This window comes from Ornithodoros turicata, chromosome 9 (genome assembly GCF_037126465.1).
Source record: "Ornithodoros turicata isolate Travis chromosome 9, ASM3712646v1, whole genome shotgun sequence".
Taxonomy (NCBI): Eukaryota; Metazoa; Arthropoda; class Arachnida; order Ixodida; family Argasidae; genus Ornithodoros; species Ornithodoros turicata.
The window spans coordinates 7,619,201-7,638,364 of record NC_088209.1 but is presented as its reverse complement, the minus strand read 5'-3'; the positions used below and the strand labels follow the sequence as shown (position 1 = coordinate 7,638,364).

Sequence of the window (19,164 nt, the reverse complement as noted above, 5' to 3'; positions counted from 1 at the left end):
CGGCATCCCACGCGCCCCAACCCAGTAAACCACAAACGTCTAATGGACATCCAGAGGATGGTACACCGTGGATATTTTGGTTGTCTAGTAGACATCCGGATATGTCCAGCCAACGTGGAGTGGATGTACTATGGATCGTCGGAAGCTCATTCATAACTGCATCAATGCATGTCCTCTGGATGTAACAGCTGGACATTTGTCACATCCAATCGACGTGCTTTTGCGACATTGCGCCGTCTAGTATACTTCCTATCGATGTTCCTACCGGATTAACATACGACAATATATAGACCGGATTGCAAATCTGCTTTTTCAGCTATTTTGCGTACATGAACAGCGCAAATGTCGTAGCCGCGGCCGTACCCCCACCCGACACGGCCTGGGCATTTCTCAGTTTCTATTGGCGTACTGGATGGAACATATACTAAAATACCAATAGCTACTGGATGTTTGTTAAGTGTAATGGTGGCCGAAAACGTTTGTAACGGTGACGAGGATGTGTTTCTCCAATTAATATGTACGTCTGTAATGAGTCAAGCTGCCCGCTAACATTTTTGATATTCCTTCCTCACAAACATTGTGTTTGTAATTCAGGCTATTGTCAATGATAAGGTTACCTACTGAGTGGAGCTGTCAAACTAATAGGTTTCCTGTACATGAGAGAACTGATGTTCTGAGGCTGGAACAACATAAAGGTTAGGTTTCGTTAGGTTTCCTGTGTTAGTGGTAGAGTGCTAGAAGATACTTTGCAGAGAGCAGGACGCGAACAAATGGAAAAACTTGCTTTTACTTGATCTCCAATTTCTCACGTTCTCGCACGATAGATTTGCTTTCTTCTAACGCTATATACGTAAATATTACTATTGAACTGGTAGTCGAAACAACGTTTCGTTAACGTACGTCTATATTATCATATCTTAACCCGGTAGGAACATTGACAGGACGTATATTAGACGTCGCAATGCCTCACAAATACGTCCACTGGACGTGACAAATGTCCAGCAGGTACGTCCAGAGGACATGCATTTATATAGTTATGGACGAGCTTCCGACGATCCGTGGAACATCCATGGAATGTGGACGTATTTGGATATCTAATAGGCATCCCAAATGTCTTAGATGTTTGGATCTTTCTGGTATGTCTAATAGACGTTTGTTGTTTACTGGGAATTAGCGAACTGGATGGAACATATACTGAAATACAAACGCTGTGGGGTACGTTCATGAAGTGTTTTGTGGGGCGTAAAAAGTTTGTAACAGTGACGAGGATACGTCTTGGCAATTAACCCGTGCATGTGCAAAGAGTCACGTATAGCCAACAACTTTCCTGGCATGCTTTCATGTGGAATATTGTGTTTGTAATTCAGACTGTCGTGATTACCTGTCGTGTCTAATGTGGTTACCTGAGCGGAGCTGTAAAACCAGTTGGTTTACTCTGTTGCTTGAAAAGTGTTACACTTCAATACTTTGCACAGACAGCAGCACATGAACGGTCCCAGGAGAATATCTGAGCTGGAATCTGAAGTGGATTCATTTGCATGCCAAAGTGGTTTAAAGTGGAACAAACTGTTTCCGGTTCAGAGTGAAGTGGTTCCACTTGATTGCCACGTGGTTTCCAACTGGCTTTACCCAGTCTCCAGTTGAACTGGATCTGCCTGCCATCTGGTTCCACTTGACTGCCAAATGGTTTCCAACTGGTATCATTCAGCCTCCAGTTCAACTGGATGTGCTTCCATCTGGTTCCACTTGACTGCCAAGTGGTTTTCAACTGGTTTAACCCATGCTCCAGTTTAACTGGATGTGCCTACCATCTAGTTCTAGAGTGCGAAGTGAATGTGGTATTCCACTTCGCTATCAAGTGAACTTATCCCTGGTCCACTGTAATTTTGACACCTGCCCTAGAAATATTTCCAAATCTTCACCGGGGTGAATTGAAAACGCTCCGCATTCCTTTCAGGTGCATACAGCAGATACGTGCACTGGGTCCACCGGGCGTTTTTGCAAGATAAATGATAATATATCAATCGTTTATGACCCTACCGCAATTCGCCCGAGTTACTTTTTGTCGGTAAATAGACCAGAACCAAACATTCTTTTTGCTTAATGTTCACTTTAATTTGAAACCGAAACTTTAACGGCCTCGTTGTCGACAAGTGTAGCAGGCATAGCGCCATCTTCATCAGTTGTTCGCTATAATTGGCCTTCGGGAGAGGAAAATAAATTGCACTGCGCATGTGCCAGCAAGGACGTCACGTGTCGCTCTTTGCCGCCGCCTTGTCGTCTGCTCGCTTCTCGTGCGCATGCGCTAGAAGTCCGCGGTTTGCTTGAGCGGCGCTGGCTTGAGGATGGATTTGTATGGTAGGGGTAGGGACGTGAAGTCAGAGAAGCAGCTTTGCTGCATTATTTCGTTTAAGCTCCTCGCTGGATGTCGGTCGATGTTCACCAGGTGAGGGAACGTTTCAGTAACGCCCGCGAGTAGCATGTTCGGTTCAAAGGTGAAGGCGTTTGAACAAAATTGCTCCATGGGCTGCTCTGTTACTGCAGATTGCAACAAATGAAAGACCACTTTTTCTAAGCCCAGGCAACAGCAGCACCAGGCGAATGTACAATTCAAAAGCAGGTAAGTAGGTCTCATGCTGTGTTACACTAATACACACATGCCATTCGCGTTCAATGCACTTACTTTGGAGGTGTTTCAAAAATTGATGCAGTGGCATAAACTGGCAGTCGTGTGTAATGTACTACACCCATCATGTTGCGTGTTCGGACTATATAATTGTATCACCAGTTCCATTTCAACACCGGAGTCGGTAAATGTGTAAGAAATATCGTGGTTCCGACCATCTTTAGTTGTGCTTAATTATTCCTATTATTTTGTTCTGGTGCTTTTACTCAAAACTCTCATGCTGCATTTTTAAATGGGGCAACGAAATTACAAAACATGCCAGTTGTGTTAAAACTGGAGACATTGCATATTTTTGCTGATTTCATATTCTCAGACATGGAGAGAAGAAATGCAGAAGGCAGCCAAGAGTCATTTTACTAAAGGCACAGCGGCAAAAAGATTGAAAGGTGTAGGTTTAGAGTGGTCATTATATTTGTGACTGATCAGGTGCTTTTACAGAGAGGACACATCAAAGGAAATGTTCCATAGAATCACGAGGTTCCACCATGCGTGGGGACACCTGCCTTCCTGATGTGTCTGCAACGTTCCAAACTGACAATGTCTCATTTGTCTTCCAAGCTTACTTTGGGCTGTGCCACACCCCACTGGCAAAAACAGAGGAAGATGCAATACAGACAGCCCGTGCATGACCGTGTACAACACTAACTGGAATGTCTTTTTTTCCTTCTTGTACTGTCTTTTTTTGAAGTATTTGTTTATATTAGGGAAACTACGTGCTGTGTAGCACTCGGCCTTCTATGCAGCTCAGTATTCGAGGTGTGCTGAACGGCACATTGCAAAGGATTCAGTTCACCTCACTACAAGGCAGTGCTTGTATACCGCCATAAAGTACTATAATATATATTACAATGAGAGGAAAGATGACGGCAATTAAAGCAGTGTTGCCCTGTTGGTCAGAGCCCAAACAAGTAGTTCAGTGTTTTTCCTCACACACAAAGGCAAAAAGGGTGATGCTACTCTCTTCCAATGAGGAAATACTGACTTGTTGAGGATTTCTTCCTAGTTCTCGTGACAGGCAAAAACAACTGTGAAGGCATTTGGGCACCAAGAAAAAAAGTGCATAGATCCTATACATGGCACCACAGGTGGGCCACTCTATGAGACAGTTGTGTACTGGCACTAAGTACATTTTGGTAAAAAGCATCTGTTGCAGTTTAAGAAAACTATACCATCGGTCAGGGGTGCCATCACAGGGGCAGTTGTCTAGTACATTGCAGGTCACTTAGTATCTGTAGAGACATAAACACACAGAATCAAGCATAAACTGATTAAAATGGCAGAGTAAGCCTGTTGGTACAGCTTGGGACAAAAGTTTACGAAACACAGCACCTGCGCATGTCTTCAGCGGAGCGGCCCCCTGTTAACTATCAGGGAGAGACCGAGTAAGAAACAGGTGGCCAGTAATTCCATCCATTTCTCAGTATGTGTGTTGACTTCGGTTTGCTGCAAGATAGCCGCTTCATTGGAGAAATGCGACACCCCGGTTTTCCGTAAAGTTTTGTCCCAAGCTGTACATAGGTAATATGAAGAAATTGGAGCTGTAAGGACAAGGGACATAAAGAACACACATACACAGGACTGGTCCCTTGTCCTTACAGGTCCAATTTCTCAACACCACAAGGAAACATAGCTCTTCAGTAACCTCAGTGAGCCAAAAATGCAGTTCAGGTCCACTTTTTTATATTGCTGGTCTTGTTGATCGTTAACAACACATCGTTCCAAAATACAACATAAACTACAGATCATTGAGCCTATTGGCTTGCACTTCATCGGAGGAGCTCTCTGTTGGCTAGCAGAAGGGTATTGAACAAGGAACGGGTGACTGGCTGTTCCACGCACCTCTCAGTGTGTGTGGCTGCTTCTGTTTGCTGCTAGGGTGTCGTTCCAATGAAGAAATTTGACACCCTGGTGTTTCGTAGACTTTTGTCCCAGGCTGCACAAATATTGATGCACTAAGAAGAAAGAAAGAAAGCAATAGAAAGAAAGACATAGCAGCAAGGCAGTTTTGGGAAGCAGCTTTGCAACCAGATTCTAAGAGCCTACCAAGCAGCAGGAAGCACACCCAGTCAGAGTATTTCGATTGAATTCATGTTTAAAGACCTTCACACCTACATAACTTACTCATGAATGCAGCATTGTCGTGTGACAACACATGACAGTCCATTAATGCTTTAAACATGCATTGAGCTTTGTGCCTCTGGTTGGGCATCAAACAATTAATCTTTCAGTGAGCATACCATTTTCCAAATTGCAGAACATCAGATATAGTTTATTAACATGGCTCATGTCTTGTGCCATCTCCAACTGATAGGAGAGTATTACCAGGCTTGTATTCGTGAATCGGTCTTAAGAATAACCCCGTTTTCATGATATCCCAAAAGCCCTTAACCTCGCTAACAATGTTCTTAGGCTGGGGCCACATGAGCTCACTCGGGTATGATCCGTATGGTTTCTGGGCATTGTGCTCCATGAAAATATCGGGTCGCAACATCATATTCATTGTGTTAAAAGGAGAACTACGCTTGGTGTCTTCACGCTTGCTAAGCTCAGATGCTGTTAACGTTCTGTGTGCTGTCGTTTATCCAGAATCACGAGCATGGACGGATGTTGGAAAAAAATGGGGGCGGGGGTCATTATTGTAGTTATGTCATTACAGCTTAACTGACATGTGTCTAACGGTGAAATGGCAAGGGCACCCCCTGTAGGGCGTGCACGGGTGGAAAGTTAGGGGGTATAGGTGGGTCGGGATAAATCGCTGTGTGCGCTACGCCCTTATCCACTCGCCTATCACCTTGTGACCTCACATGTACCTTCAACCCGTTATCCTAAACCAGAAGCGGGAACTGCAGATTATTCTTTTTTTTAGATTCTGATCAGTCTGTCTCATTTGCTTTCCCCTTTTCCGCACCTTCAATATATACCAACTTGTGAAGTATAAAGTAGCTCAGGTTATGTACCAGATGTTTTACAGACCTTCTAGTCAACTTCAGTTAGCAATGCACAATTATACCACAACCTTCTCTCAGGCATGAGCACAATTAATTCTGGTTTCCTACTTATCACACTAATTTCGGTGCATTCTTCCTTTCGTCCTTGGGTAGTTAAATTTGGAACGACATCCCTCTATCCCAGTGTTTCCGAAACAGTATCTGACCCCTTTGAGCACCATCAAACCACCATGACTCCCCACTTTCCGAAAAATTTACTTTTTTTTTTTCAATGACGCAGATATGTTTATACTGTAATGTATTTAAAAGACGTCAACCACAGAGAGAGCTAGCAAAAATGCTTGTTAATGGTTTTTTTAAAAAGGATTGATGTAATTTTTAGGGTGTATTTGCTTTCTTGGTACAAGCAAATCAATACGTTGGTCTGTGTAACTCAAGCCATATCAAGCTATGCAACCAAGGCATATCGCAGGTCTACTCGGACCCTCCATGACTCCGAGAAGAAGGCTGATAACCAGTCAAGGCTCATTTGGGGGTCAAGACCGGCAGCTTAAGAAATACAGCTCTACGCATTGGTTCCAACAATAATCTTGCACCCTTCAAAAACGCGAACAAACAGGACTTATACGTAGGGTGACATGCAATTACTTTTTTATTGTTTGCATGTCTCTGCTGTGCAATATCTTTGCTATTTGTTTCTTATACTTGACATGTGTTCTTGGTATTTCTGTTTCCCTCAAACTGTGTAGACATTTGCATTGACTGTGACTTGGACTGTTCAACAGGGCTTGCCCTAGTAATCAGTTTACACTGTCATGGAATAACAATAAAAATCTCAAGGGTAAAAAAAAATAATCATCTGAAACACACCTGCCTGACTGGTTCTTTGAACAATCTCCTCACTAAAGCTCGATAGTAGCTAGTTCATGTAACCACTCCTCTGTCTGAGTGGCACAGGTTACGCACCTTGAAGATGATCGTGTGCACAGAAACGAGCTGTAACAGGCCGAGGAAGTTTAGATCATGTCGTGAACCGATGAGTTTGTTATTGCCTTGAACGGGCAATCATTGCACAGAGGTAAAACTTACCCATGTTGACGACTGCCTTCAAAGTTGAACTAGACATTTTTTTCATGCCCTACACTTGTCTTTGAATCCCGGAGATCACCCAAATGACTTTCTTAAGCCCTTTTGCAAGAGCAGCCTTCTGGGAAGAAATAGGTCACAAAATCTCAAATTGGAACTCTGACCTTACCGAGCAGTGTCTGTTTGCTGATGGAGTTGTACAATGTACAGCTTGACACAAAAGTTTACAGAACACCATGGTGTCACACTTCTCCATTGGAGTGACATCCTAGCATCAAACAAGAGTGGACACATATACTGAGAGATAGATAGTCACAAGTTTCTTATTCGATCTTTTGCTGGTATAGTTTGCAGGGACTGCTGCGATGAAGAAAAGCACCAGCGCCGTGAACTTTTGTGTCAGGCTGTGCACGTGGTGGAGTTGTAGTGATACAAATTCTGAACTGCATGCCACTCCTTAAAGAATCTTAGGAAATTTTTGAAATGTTATGCCTTAATTGTTGGCTCTGACCGAGATGGTGGGAGGCCCCGGAGCACACGTCCAGTTATGTCCTACAACATTTTCAGTGTGGAACATTGCGGACGAATCATCAAAGCGGGTGTCCCCACGCGTGACGGAACCTTGTGATCTGATGAACCTTTCTCCGTTGATGTACCTTTCTGTAAGAGCGCCCGATCAGTTACAAATATGATAACACTTTAAACACCCACCTCTCAATATTTTTGCTCCTGTGCCTTTTGTAAAATGGCTCTTGGCTGCCTTCTGCATTTCTTCTCTCCATGCATGAAGATCTGAAGTCAGTAATAATAAAATATCAGTATTAACACAATTTTCACGTGTTTTATTTTGTTGTTCCCAGTTAAGAATACAGCATGGGAATTCTGCGTAAAAACACAAGTACAAAATAATAGGAATAATTAGGCACAACTAAAGATTACCGATAACTGTCGGAACTACGATATTTGTTACATATTTACCGACTTCTGTGTTGACATAGGACAGGTGACCGAACACGCCACCCGAATGAGTCGAAGATGATGGGAACTGACGTTCTGAGTCTGGAACACTGTGATTTCCTTCTTTCAAAATTAGTCGAACGCTACAGTATGGGTGTACATTATGCACCAGACTGTCGTTTTGTGCAACGCTGCAACACCTCCAAAATAGTGCATTGAGCTCGAATGGCACGTGTGTATTATTGTGTAACATAGCATGAGACGTACTTACCAGCTTCAGAATTGCACTGGTGCTTCTTAATTCACTCGGAAGTTGGGTACATTCATTTGGTGTTGCCTAGGCTGAGAGAGTTCCGCCTAGAAAAAGTGGACTCGCACTTGTTGCATATCTGCAGTAACAAAGCGGCCCACGAACATTCTTGTACAGACGCCCTCATCTTTGCAACCGACCATGCGACTCGCAGGCGTCACTGGAACGTTCCCTCACCTGGTGAACATCGACGGGCGTCTAGTGAGGAACTTGAACAAAATATTCAGCAAATTTGCTTCACCATTACCACGGATCACATCCTCGAGCAAACTGCTGTCTGCTAGCGCATGCGCAGGCGAAGCGAGCAGACGGCAAGGCAGCGGCAGCAAAGAACGACCCGTGACGTCACTGCCTGCGCATGCGCAGCGCAATTCATTTTCCTCTCCCGAAGGCCAAGTTTCGCACTTCGCTATTATTTGAAGCACGTGCAGAAGTGTTGTGGACCAGGGAGTGGTTTGCGAAGATAAACAAGGACCAAACGAGCACAGTGTGCGCCATCTGTGAGGAAGACCCGGAGACTATAGAACACATTGTGGTGAACTGCGAACGCATTGTCCCCCAAGCCGACACAAATTCCCTAACAGAGGAGCTCGGATTGGACAACGCGATACATATTGACATAACCAAGAGAAGACTCGAGTTCTGCTAGAGAAGAATAAGAAAGATACAGGAATAGGAGGACCTGAGGAAGGGAGGCTAGTAGGCGCAGTACACAGTGCGCAGTCCGCCCGATTCATAGGGAATAGCCAACAGGATCATCATCATCATCATCATGAAATGTCGCGAGTGGTAGCAGTTTCCATCTTTCAAGTCTTCAAGACGGGCGAAAAACGTCAATGTTTCTGAATCTCTATAGTCAAATGCTGCATTTTGCACAGTTTCTTTGTCTCTACAACTTCTGCACCAGCTAAATTGCGAGAAACTACGGATGTAGTTCCGTATCGGGACCACTGGCTTTTTTTAAAGAAAAACTAATAAAAAAATCAAACGCTTTTACGTGAAAGTGGATGTAATTAGCAACGAAATTAAACAGGAATGACCCTCGTATATTGCGTAAGACGTATAAAAATCAAATTTTATCGCCGGTTGCTTGATGGCGATCCGCCATCTTGGCTGAGGACCTTACTGAACTAACCCGAGGCACATTGTCGATGCCCGCACCGCCTAGTGCGTGCCTGGAGGGGGGACGCCCCCCCCCCCAGACCCCCCCTCCAATCTGTAGAACCTAACTTAACCTAACCTCACTAAAGTGAGGTGATTTAGCCCATTTCAACGGCCCTACCTTTCGCAAGACCGCAAGTTTCGAATCCGTTAGGCTTAGCACTCCCGTGTTTCTCCTGCGCTAAAAGTGAACCAGATGGGGTTGTTTAAATGCATATAAAAAAACTTCTAGTCCACATAATTTTATAATTCTTACATTTTCAGACTCAGTATATGATCCTCCACTTCTGTGCAATATTTACTTTCTTAACCGTTTCACTAATTTTTGAAAACGAGTGGTCCCGATACTGAACTACACCCGAAACTACGAGCGACGCATATATGACTGCAGTTACGATGGTGAGTTTATGATTTGATATTTATGCACGTTTATCCGAATCTGTATAGCTACTCACTGTCATTACTGTTATTTAAAATAGCGTAGCGCAGGCTAGCTAGTGGGAGAACTCCAAGAGCCCCTGCTCAGGCTTGTAACTGACTTTGTTAGTGTGTCTTTTAGCTGGCAGTAAGTCATAAAAATGGAGGACACTTGCAAGATACTATGACTCGTGCGGCATAAGGGCCAGCGCGACTGAAGTGAGAAACGCTCTGTGAGTGTTGCAGGAAAACATTTACAATTTTATAAATAGTATTACGCGTACTTTTGCAACATGTTTGTCTACGGGTTTTTTGAATGAAACTGAATTATTATTATTATTATTGTCTTTATTTACTTACGCAAAAATACATGAATTCTGAGGGCCTGGCAAAAAGCAGCAAAGCTGCTACACAGTTCCCCAGATTTCCCAGTTTATTCACAATCGGGTATGGACGGCAGCACTTTTTACTGACTATCAGGCGGGTATAATGTTCTGAAGTGCACAAAATCGCATTGCAAATACTAAAGTAGGAATGTGGGGAACTTGGCGTTGACTATTCATCTCAAAGCAGCAACACAGGACACGGACAGCAGTCATATTCACTCATCGTTTGTGTCTTGTGTTGCAGCTTTGGGATGGACAGTATTGCTGACAGCTGGTGAGTCTAAGTCATCTTCAGGTGAAATAGCATTGGTGTCTATTACGAATTCGTGACATGTATTTTTCTGAGATGCCGAAAAATCTGTTCATTGCAACATACAGAACGCAAAAAGGAACGCCGCCGAAGTCCATGGGGCACCCAGAACTGATGTAAATCCGTCCATATTTTATGTGCTCACGGTATTTTTACGTTTATTCGTTTTGCATCTAGGTGGGAAGAAAAAGACACCGCGGCAGCGAAGACTTCTCCGAGTCGGACGTTTCGGACTCTGAATGTATTGTGTCAGCTGCTGAAATAAGGAAGGCTAATGAACAGGCCACATAATGGCAGCAGCTGCGTGTAAAAGAAAGGCGAGGAAATATCACATCTTCCTTCCTGGCTTCTGTACATATTCCAGGCTAGCAGCACATGCTCGCATTCCTGCACAGCCAGAACAGCAGTTCAGAATAGAAACTGGTGCTGAAACCTGGCTCGGCTTCAATAAACTACTTGCAGGGGGGTTCCGAAGGAACCTCGGAATCGATTCCTAGCTCGGAATCGATTCCTGGTTTCATAACCGCCTTGCAAGTGGATCCATTTGAAAACGGAAACGCGTTTCTAGCTGGAAAGCAATTCCTAGCTGGAAATACATTCCAAGCTAGCAATCAATTCCTGGTTCCATAACCGACTTGCAAGCGGATCCACCTTGGGAATTTTTCACCTGGGTTGGAAACACCTAATGCTTTCAAGTGAATCTTAGTAACTGCTGACCAGGTGCTTTATCTCCATCAGATATTTTTTTAGGGATTGGTGCGAGTTTGGCCAAGTTATGCGTACCATACATGGTTGCCAAGCTTTTGCAAATCATTGGCTCTCAAAAGGTTGATACAACGAAAACGTTGCTTTGTTGGCCAAGCAACCTGCTGCCAAAAATTTGTCATACGCTTGCCAATCAATGGCCATTGGCAGTGTGGGACATTGCTCTATATTTCTAAATTTTACTTAATTATATATTTTTCACTGAATGTCGACGTTCTTTGCCAACCACAACAAGTGCATTTCTCACGATGCGTAAAGCACCTTTGAAAACTTCACATTGTACTTTGTGACTTTCCAGACGCATGTCGGCATGGTTACCTCTGAAGTCGGCCCAGGACGCATACTAACCCCCCTGTCCCCCACTCCTTCCTGCTGTCCTCACTCCATCTGTCCACACCTGCACGCCGCTCATAGCCACAGTTGCTTCGCGGCGCTAACACGGAAGTTAAAAAAAACATTGCACTTTGTCCGAAAACAACTTGAATTACTTAATACATTGGCAGGAATCTGGCCAACGTGTCTGTACCATACATGGCATCCAATCGTTTCCCAAACTTTGGCCAACCTCAAATTTTACTTTGTTGGAGGCTTGCCAGGCCCCTGCCAACCTCTGGCCATTGGCCACTGTTTGCTTGGGAAGCTATTAGAAGGGCATTTGTTGGTGAAAGCAGTTTTATGGGACATGTAGAATGGAAGCGTTAGACCGGTTCGCGAACTGGTTTAAACTGAACCAGAACGAAATCCTAGCAACGCGAACCCGAACCGAACCCGTATTTTTGGCGGTTCGTCACCCTTGTTACAACTCATTTCTGCAATCTTTCTACTGTGTACTACATGCATCAACGAATCGGGGCCCTTTGGTCTGTTAGCGAATAAAGAACAAATACAGATTGTATAAGCGCCTGCTAACAACATGTATTTCATCTTCCAGATTGAAACTAAAGACCGATCCCATGTGATTGGATATATCATCTTCGATACTGTGCCTAAGTTGGCGAAACGTTTGCAGCGTTTCATAGTTGCCTATCCCAAGGATCTCGATGTTGGAGTTAAAGCCACTCTCATTGGCTGCGCAATGCTGCTAGTAGGCATCTCTTTTGTCTCAAATCATAGAGCTGATAACGTGTTACCTAGTTAAGTTATACCTAGAGAGCGGATTTCCAGTCATATGCCCTTATCGGGTGATGCACAGATGCCGCAATCCATTGAATTAAGTACCGGCAAGCAAGCAGATGATGATTTTCAAAACCACCATCTGCTGCTAGAAAAATCATTATCTGCTTGCTAGAAAAACAGATCCCACTCCAGCAGCCTCTTGAAAAACTTGAAAAGTTCCATAACGTCGTTACTTTATCGTCCCACGAACTTAGCGATTGGGAAATCTCACTACTCAGGCGTGGCCTCTCATTCTGCCCCAGTAACAACAAGCGAGATGAATACCAACTTTATCTGGACTTGGATAATTTCGCCCGCCATCTACGCCTGAAGGAATACTTTCATGACAAACCTAAGTCAGATTCCAACCCATTCAAACCGCTGTCCAACTTTACGCCAGAGGCTAACCGTGAAAAGATTCTGGACATGTACACCCCTGCAGTTCAAAAAGATATCATTAATGCTTACAATAAATTATGCAGCAGCAAATCAAAGCCAAATCTAACGCCGGCTGAGCAGCGCAGCCTCTCTGACCTTCGGGACCGCGGCGACATAGTCATTAAAAAAGCTGATAAAGGTGGTTTAATCGTAGTAATGGACAAAGAAAATTACGTTAACGAAGGCATCCCGTAATTATCTCGCACATCGTTCCACAAACTCCTCGAGGCTGACCCTACAGAGGAAATTACGGCTCATATTATCCGCAGTCTAAAAGATCTAAAAGCAAGTAAACAAATAGATTCCACCCTGTACGACTATCTACTTCCTAAAAACGCCGCAGCGGGCAGGTTTTATATGCTCCCTAAAATCCATAAACCTGGAAATGCAGGGCGCCCAATAGTTTCATGTAACGGTACAGCTACCGAGAACATTTCGAGCTTTGTTGACTACCTTCTTAAAGACATACCTCCTAAACTACCATCCTACATTAAGGATACCAATCACTTTCTTCAAGTTTTAAGTGAATGTCAGCCTCCTTCTTCCAGTTTGCTAGTCACTCTAGACGTCACTTCTCTATATACTAACATCCCCCACGAAGATGGCATTGTTACAGCTGAAAGGGCGTTATAAAATATTCTGATACCTCCTACGATCCCTGTCTCCTATGCACATTTCTCAATCTTATTCTGAAAAATAACAACTTCGAATTTGACGGCAAGCACTAACTGCAAGTTCATGGCACGGCTATGGGTACAAAAATGGCACCTAACTATGCAAATATTTTTATGGGAGCTCTAGAGGAGGAATTTCTGTCTAAGCGCGCAAAGAAGGCCACGCTATACAAGCGGTTCCTCGACGATATCTTCATGGTGTGGCCACACTCAGAAAATAACCTAATCACATTTATCAGCGACTTTAACCAAGCACATCCGGCCATCAGGTTCACCCATTCTTGTTCCCCTTTAACTGTTAACTTCCTCGATGTCCAAGTAATGTTAACCAACGGGGTCTTGTCCACAAACCTGTTTCGTAAACCTATGGACTCTCAACAGTATCTAGCATTTAACAGTTGTCATCCCCTACAGCCAATTACTTTGATATAGGCGCATCTGTTCCAGTGACGATGACTTGGACAGAAACCTAGCTGAACATAGGGAAACATTCATCGGTCGTCAATTTCCACCCAGCTTAGTTGACGACGCACTAAACAAAGCCCGCAAAGCAGATCGCAAAGCCATGTTCCAAAACCACAAACGCGTGTTAGATAACGGTTCCGTAAGCCTCATCTTAAAATTTAGCAGCAATATTCCAAGCGTTAACAGTGTACTAAACCTTCACCGTAGTATCCTTCTCCAATCGGAGCGCATGAGACAAATTTTCCCTCAGCCACCGCGGGTAATCTACAGGCGCGCACGCAACCTGCACGGTAATCTAATTAGCTCTAAGGTCAGCCAAGCAGCTCAACCAGGGAACGGCTGCCACCCGTGCGATGGTCGCAGTGCCAAATATGCAAATTAATGCAAAGCACCCAAGTACTTAAAAGCACTAATTCAAATTTTTCCGTCAAAATTCATGGTGACTTCGACTGTAATTCATCTAACGTCATTTATGTCATTCAGTGCGGCATGTGCCAAGCACAATACGTAGGTCAGACTAAAACATCATTTCAGATCACGTTCAACAACCACCGATCTGACGTTACAAAAAAGCCAAACCTCCCGGTCTCTCGCCATTTCAAACAATCAGGTCATTCACTAAATAATGTGTCACTTTTCATTCTTCAGTCAAATTTTTGCTCAGACCGGCGCAAGGAACAATGCGAATCTTATCTCATTTACAAATTCCAATCAACCATTAAGGAAGATCTGGGAGCACTATCAACGATAAGAAATCTTGTCGCCTAGATGAGCTACACTTTCTTCCGTTTCGTTTCTTTTCTGTTTTATTTCTTTTTTTTAGCAAAGTTTGAAGCAGCGCTCACTCTGCCCACGAATTTTTCTTGACTTTTCTTTCTTGAATTTTCCACGACTTGAACTTCTTGAATATTCACGAATCTGACTCACTGACGAACGCCTGTGGCGTGCCCGTACCGATTATGACGTCATGTAACAAACCTATTTAAGTAGTCTAACCACCTACGCATCTTTTGTCCTGACGAAGACAGTGCCACTGTCGAAACGTTGACCCCTTCCCCATTTTACTTTTTAACGTCTACCTATGTAATAAACTTTTGTAACTTCTGTAAAACTTCGTGGGCGTTTGATAATCCGTTTACCTCAACCTATATATATATATATATATATATAGAAGTTCAAAAAAAGACGCGGAAACAGATTTTAGGGAAGTTAAAAACACTAGTTTTTAGGGTCCTGACGAAGACAGTGCCACTGTCGAAACGTCGACCCCTTGCCCATTTTACTTTTTAACGTCTCCCCATGTAATAAACTAGTGTTTTTAACTTCCCTAAAATCTGTTTCCGCGTCTTTTTTTGAACTTCTGTAAAACTTCGTGGCCGTTTGATAATCCTTTTACCTCACCCTATATATATATATATATATATATATATATATATCTGCAGTGATGGCCACTAACTACTTCTACAGTAGTTTAACTATAACTACTAACTACTTTGTGATTGAGTAGTTTAACTAGTAGTTCAACTACTTTTCAGAGGAGTAGTTAAAACTACTTTTTTAACTAATGCAATGTAGTTTAACTACATCTATAACTACTTAACGTTGTCCACCAACACCAATCCCTTGTATTGTTCTTGGACACCTAAATATGAATCACAAGCAATACTAAACTTTGGCTCAAGCCATTGCTACGATCGTCAAACACAAAGCTTGCGGCGGGATTCTTTCTGTGCCTACGCGATAAACTAAGTTGCAGAATTATTTCACAGCAAACCAAATGAGGCTTCACTAGACAAGCAGTAAGAGTGAAGATTTAGTACACATGCACGACACAATTGCTCTGCACCTCCGTTCTCATCAAACGTAAAAGTCGGAAGCACAATCGTGCCGTAAAGCTTGCGGCAAAATCGGAAGTAGTTGGCGCCTTCAGTAACCTAACTACTGCAGTTAACTACTTAAAATAGTAGTTTAACTAGTAGTTGCCACTTCATTTCTGCAAGTAGTTTATAACTACTTTTTAACTACAATCAGGTAGTTTAACTAGTAGTTTAACTACATGTAGTTAACTACTGGCCATCACTGTATATCTGTAACTCAAACATCGCCATGCCAGTACTGGACAGCTGTTTCGGCCTTCTTGGACTTCATCAGCAGTACGCAGGCAGGCAATGTTTGAGTGGATGGCGTCAGAAGGTCACGTAACACGTGATTCCTCCCGTCAGGGTGAGATAACTCACTCACTGAAAGCCCAGTGCAAAGCCAGCGAAGGATAATAGGAAAAAAATAGCCGGAGCTCTTTGACTGCACGTATAGCATATGTCTGTAACTCAAACATCGCCATGCCAGTACTGGACAGCTGTTTCGGCCTTCTTGGACTTCATCAGCAGTACGCAGGCAGGCAATGTTTGAGTGGATGGCGTCAGAAGGTCACGTAACACGTGATTCCTCCCGTCAGGGTGAGATAACTCACTCACTGAAAGCCCAGTGCAAAGCCAGCGAAGGATAATAGGAAAAAAATAGCCGGAGCTCTTTGACTGCACGTATAGCATATGTCTGTAACTCAAACATCGCCATGCCAGTACTGGACAGCTGTTTCGGCCTTCTTGGACTTCATCAGCAGTACGCAGGCAGGCAATGCTTGAGTGGATGGCGTCAGAAGGTCACGTAACACGTGATTCCTCCCGTCAGGGTGAGATAACTCACTCACTGAAAGCCCAGTGCAAAGCCAGCGAAGGATAATAGGAAAAAAATAGCCGGAGCTCTTTGACTGCACGTATAGCATATGTCTGTAACTCAAACATCGCCATGCCAGTACTGGACAGCTGTTTCGGCCTTCTTGGACTTCATCAGCAGTACGCAGGCAGGCAATGTTTGAGTGGATGGCGTCAGAAGGTCACGTAACACGTGATTCCTCCCGTCAGGGTGAGATAACTCACTCACTGAAAGCCCAGTGCAAAGCCAGCGAAGGATAATAGGAAAAAAATAGCCGGAGCTCTTTGACTGCACGTATAGCATATGTCTGTAACTCAAACATCGCCATGCCAGTACTGGACAGCTGTTTCGGCCTTCTTGGACTTCATCAGCAGTACGCAGGCAGGCAATGCTTGAGTGGATGGCGTCAGAAGGTCACGTAACACGTGATTCCTCCCGTCAGGGTGAGATAACTCACTCACTGAAAGCCCAGTGCAAAGCCAGCGAAGGATAATAGGAAAAAAATAGCCGGAGCTCTTTGACTGCACGTATAGCATATGTCTGTAACTCAAACATCGCCATGCCAGTACTGGACAGCTGTTTCGGCCTTCTTGGACTTCATCAGCAGTACGCAGGCAGGCAATGTTTGAGTGGATGGCGTCAGAAGGTCACGTAACACGTGATTCCTCCCGTCAGGGTGAGATAACTCACTCACTGAAAGCCCAGTGCAAAGCCAGCGAAGGATAATAGGAAAAAAATAGCCGGAGCTCTTTGACTGCACGTATAGCATATGTCTGTAACTCAAACATCGCCATGCCAGTACTGGACAGCTGTTTCGGCCTTCTTGGACTTCATCAGCAGTACGCAGGCAGGCAATGTTTGAGTGGATGGCGTCAGAAGGTCACGTAACACGTGATTCCTCCCGTCAGGGTGAGATAACTCACTCACTGAAAGCCCAGTGCAAAGCCAGCGAAGGATAATAGGAAAAAAATAGCCGGAGCTCTTTGACTGCACGTATAGCATATGTCTGTAACTCAAACATCGCCATGCCAGTACTGGACAGCTGTTTCGGCCTTCTTGGACTTCATCAGCAGTACGCAGGCAGGCAATGTTTGAGTGGATGGCGTCAGAAGGTCACGTAACACGTGATTCCTCCCGTCAGGGTGAGATAACTCACTCACTGAAAGCCCAGTGCAAAGCCAGCGAAGGATAATAGGAAAAAAATAGCCGGAGCTCTTTGACTGCACGTATAGCATATGTCTGTAACTCAAACATCGCCATGCCAGTACTGGACAGCTGTTTCGGCCTTCTTGGACTTCATCAGCAGTACGCAGGCAGGCAATGTTTGAGTGGATGGCGTCAGAAGGTCACGTAACACGTGATTCCTCCCGTCAGGGTGAGATAACTCACTCACTGAAAGCCCAGTGCAAAGCCAGCGAAGGATAATAGGAAAAAAATAGCCGGAGCTCTTTGACTGCACGTATAGCATATGTCTGTAACTCAAACATCGCCATGCCAGTACTGGACAGCTGTTTCGGCCTTCTTGGACTTCATCAGCAGTACGCAGGCAGGCAATGTTTGAGTGGATGGCGTCAGAAGGTCACGTAACACGTGATTCCTCCCGTCAGGGTGAGATAACTCACTCACTGAAAGCCCAGTGCAAAGCCAGCGAAGGATAATAGGAAAAAAATAGCCGGAGCTCTTTGACTGCACGTATAGCATATGTCTGTAACTCAAACATCGCCATGCCAGTACTGGACAGCTGTTTCGGCCTTCTTGGACTTCATCAGCAGTACGCAGGCAGGCAATGTTTGAGTGGATGGCGTCAGAAGGTCACGTAACACGTGATTCCTCCCGTCAGGGTGAGATAACTCACTCACTGAAAGCCCAGTGCAAAGCCAGCGAAGGATAATAGGAAAAAAATAGCCGGAGCTCTTTGACTGCACGTATAGCATATGTCTGTAACTCAAACATCGCCATGCCAGTACTGGACAGCTGTTTCGGCCTTCTTGGACTTCATCAGCAGTACGCAGGCAGGCAATGTTTGAGTGGATGGCGTCAGAAGGTCACGTAACCCAGGTCACCCAGTGTGTGTATATATATATATATGTATATATATATACACACACTGGGTGTCTTTTTTTAGAAGATATAGATTTTTTGTTAAAAACTATAAGGGCTATAGACATGATCTTTTCACTTCTATCATCTCTGAGCCGGCTGACGTTCTTGGTCATATGTTGCTCGACATTCAAATGACTAATTACCCTATCTGCTTCCAAATTGTCAAGATGAAAACATCTGTTCTGTTCAGTGACCTGTTATTGTACTCATTTTCAGAACAAAAATACGTTCGGCTGATCGTCCTGCAAAAAAATTGTGAAGGAACACCATTTTTTCTTTATTTTGTTCATTGCACATCTTCAGAGATGCGTCTTTCCTTCCTCCCCAATGTAAGGTGATGAAGGAGCCTCATGCGTCAAGATGCCACCACAGTGCTGCCTCATGCGTCGAAGACGAGCTTTAACTTGAGGCAACAAACCAAAAACATGTATCGGGTAACGCTATCGGACCTTTGTTGAAATTTCTGTTAATCTTTTTCCAGGACACAAGACGCGACAGTGTGCTCTTTCACCCTCTCACATTGGCGGCAAAAGAAAGACAAGTCTCCAAAGATGTGCAATGAACAAAATAAAGAAAAAGTTTCTTGTTTCA

General features: G+C 44.1%; 1 protein-coding gene across 3 annotated transcripts in view; it reads left to right on the top strand.

The window, feature by feature from the left end:
- The window catches only part of LOC135369259 (phospholipid scramblase 3-like), a 138,194-nt gene that overhangs the window by 103,274 nt on the left and 15,756 nt on the right, over positions 1 to 19,164 (top strand). For all 3 annotated transcript variants that reach the window (XM_064602870.1, XM_064602869.1, XM_064602868.1), the window contains one exon: positions 11,958 to 12,110. In XM_064602870.1, the coding sequence (XP_064458940.1) occupies positions 11,958 to 12,110 (153 nt within the window). The remainder of the gene's footprint in view (positions 1 to 11,957; positions 12,111 to 19,164) is intronic.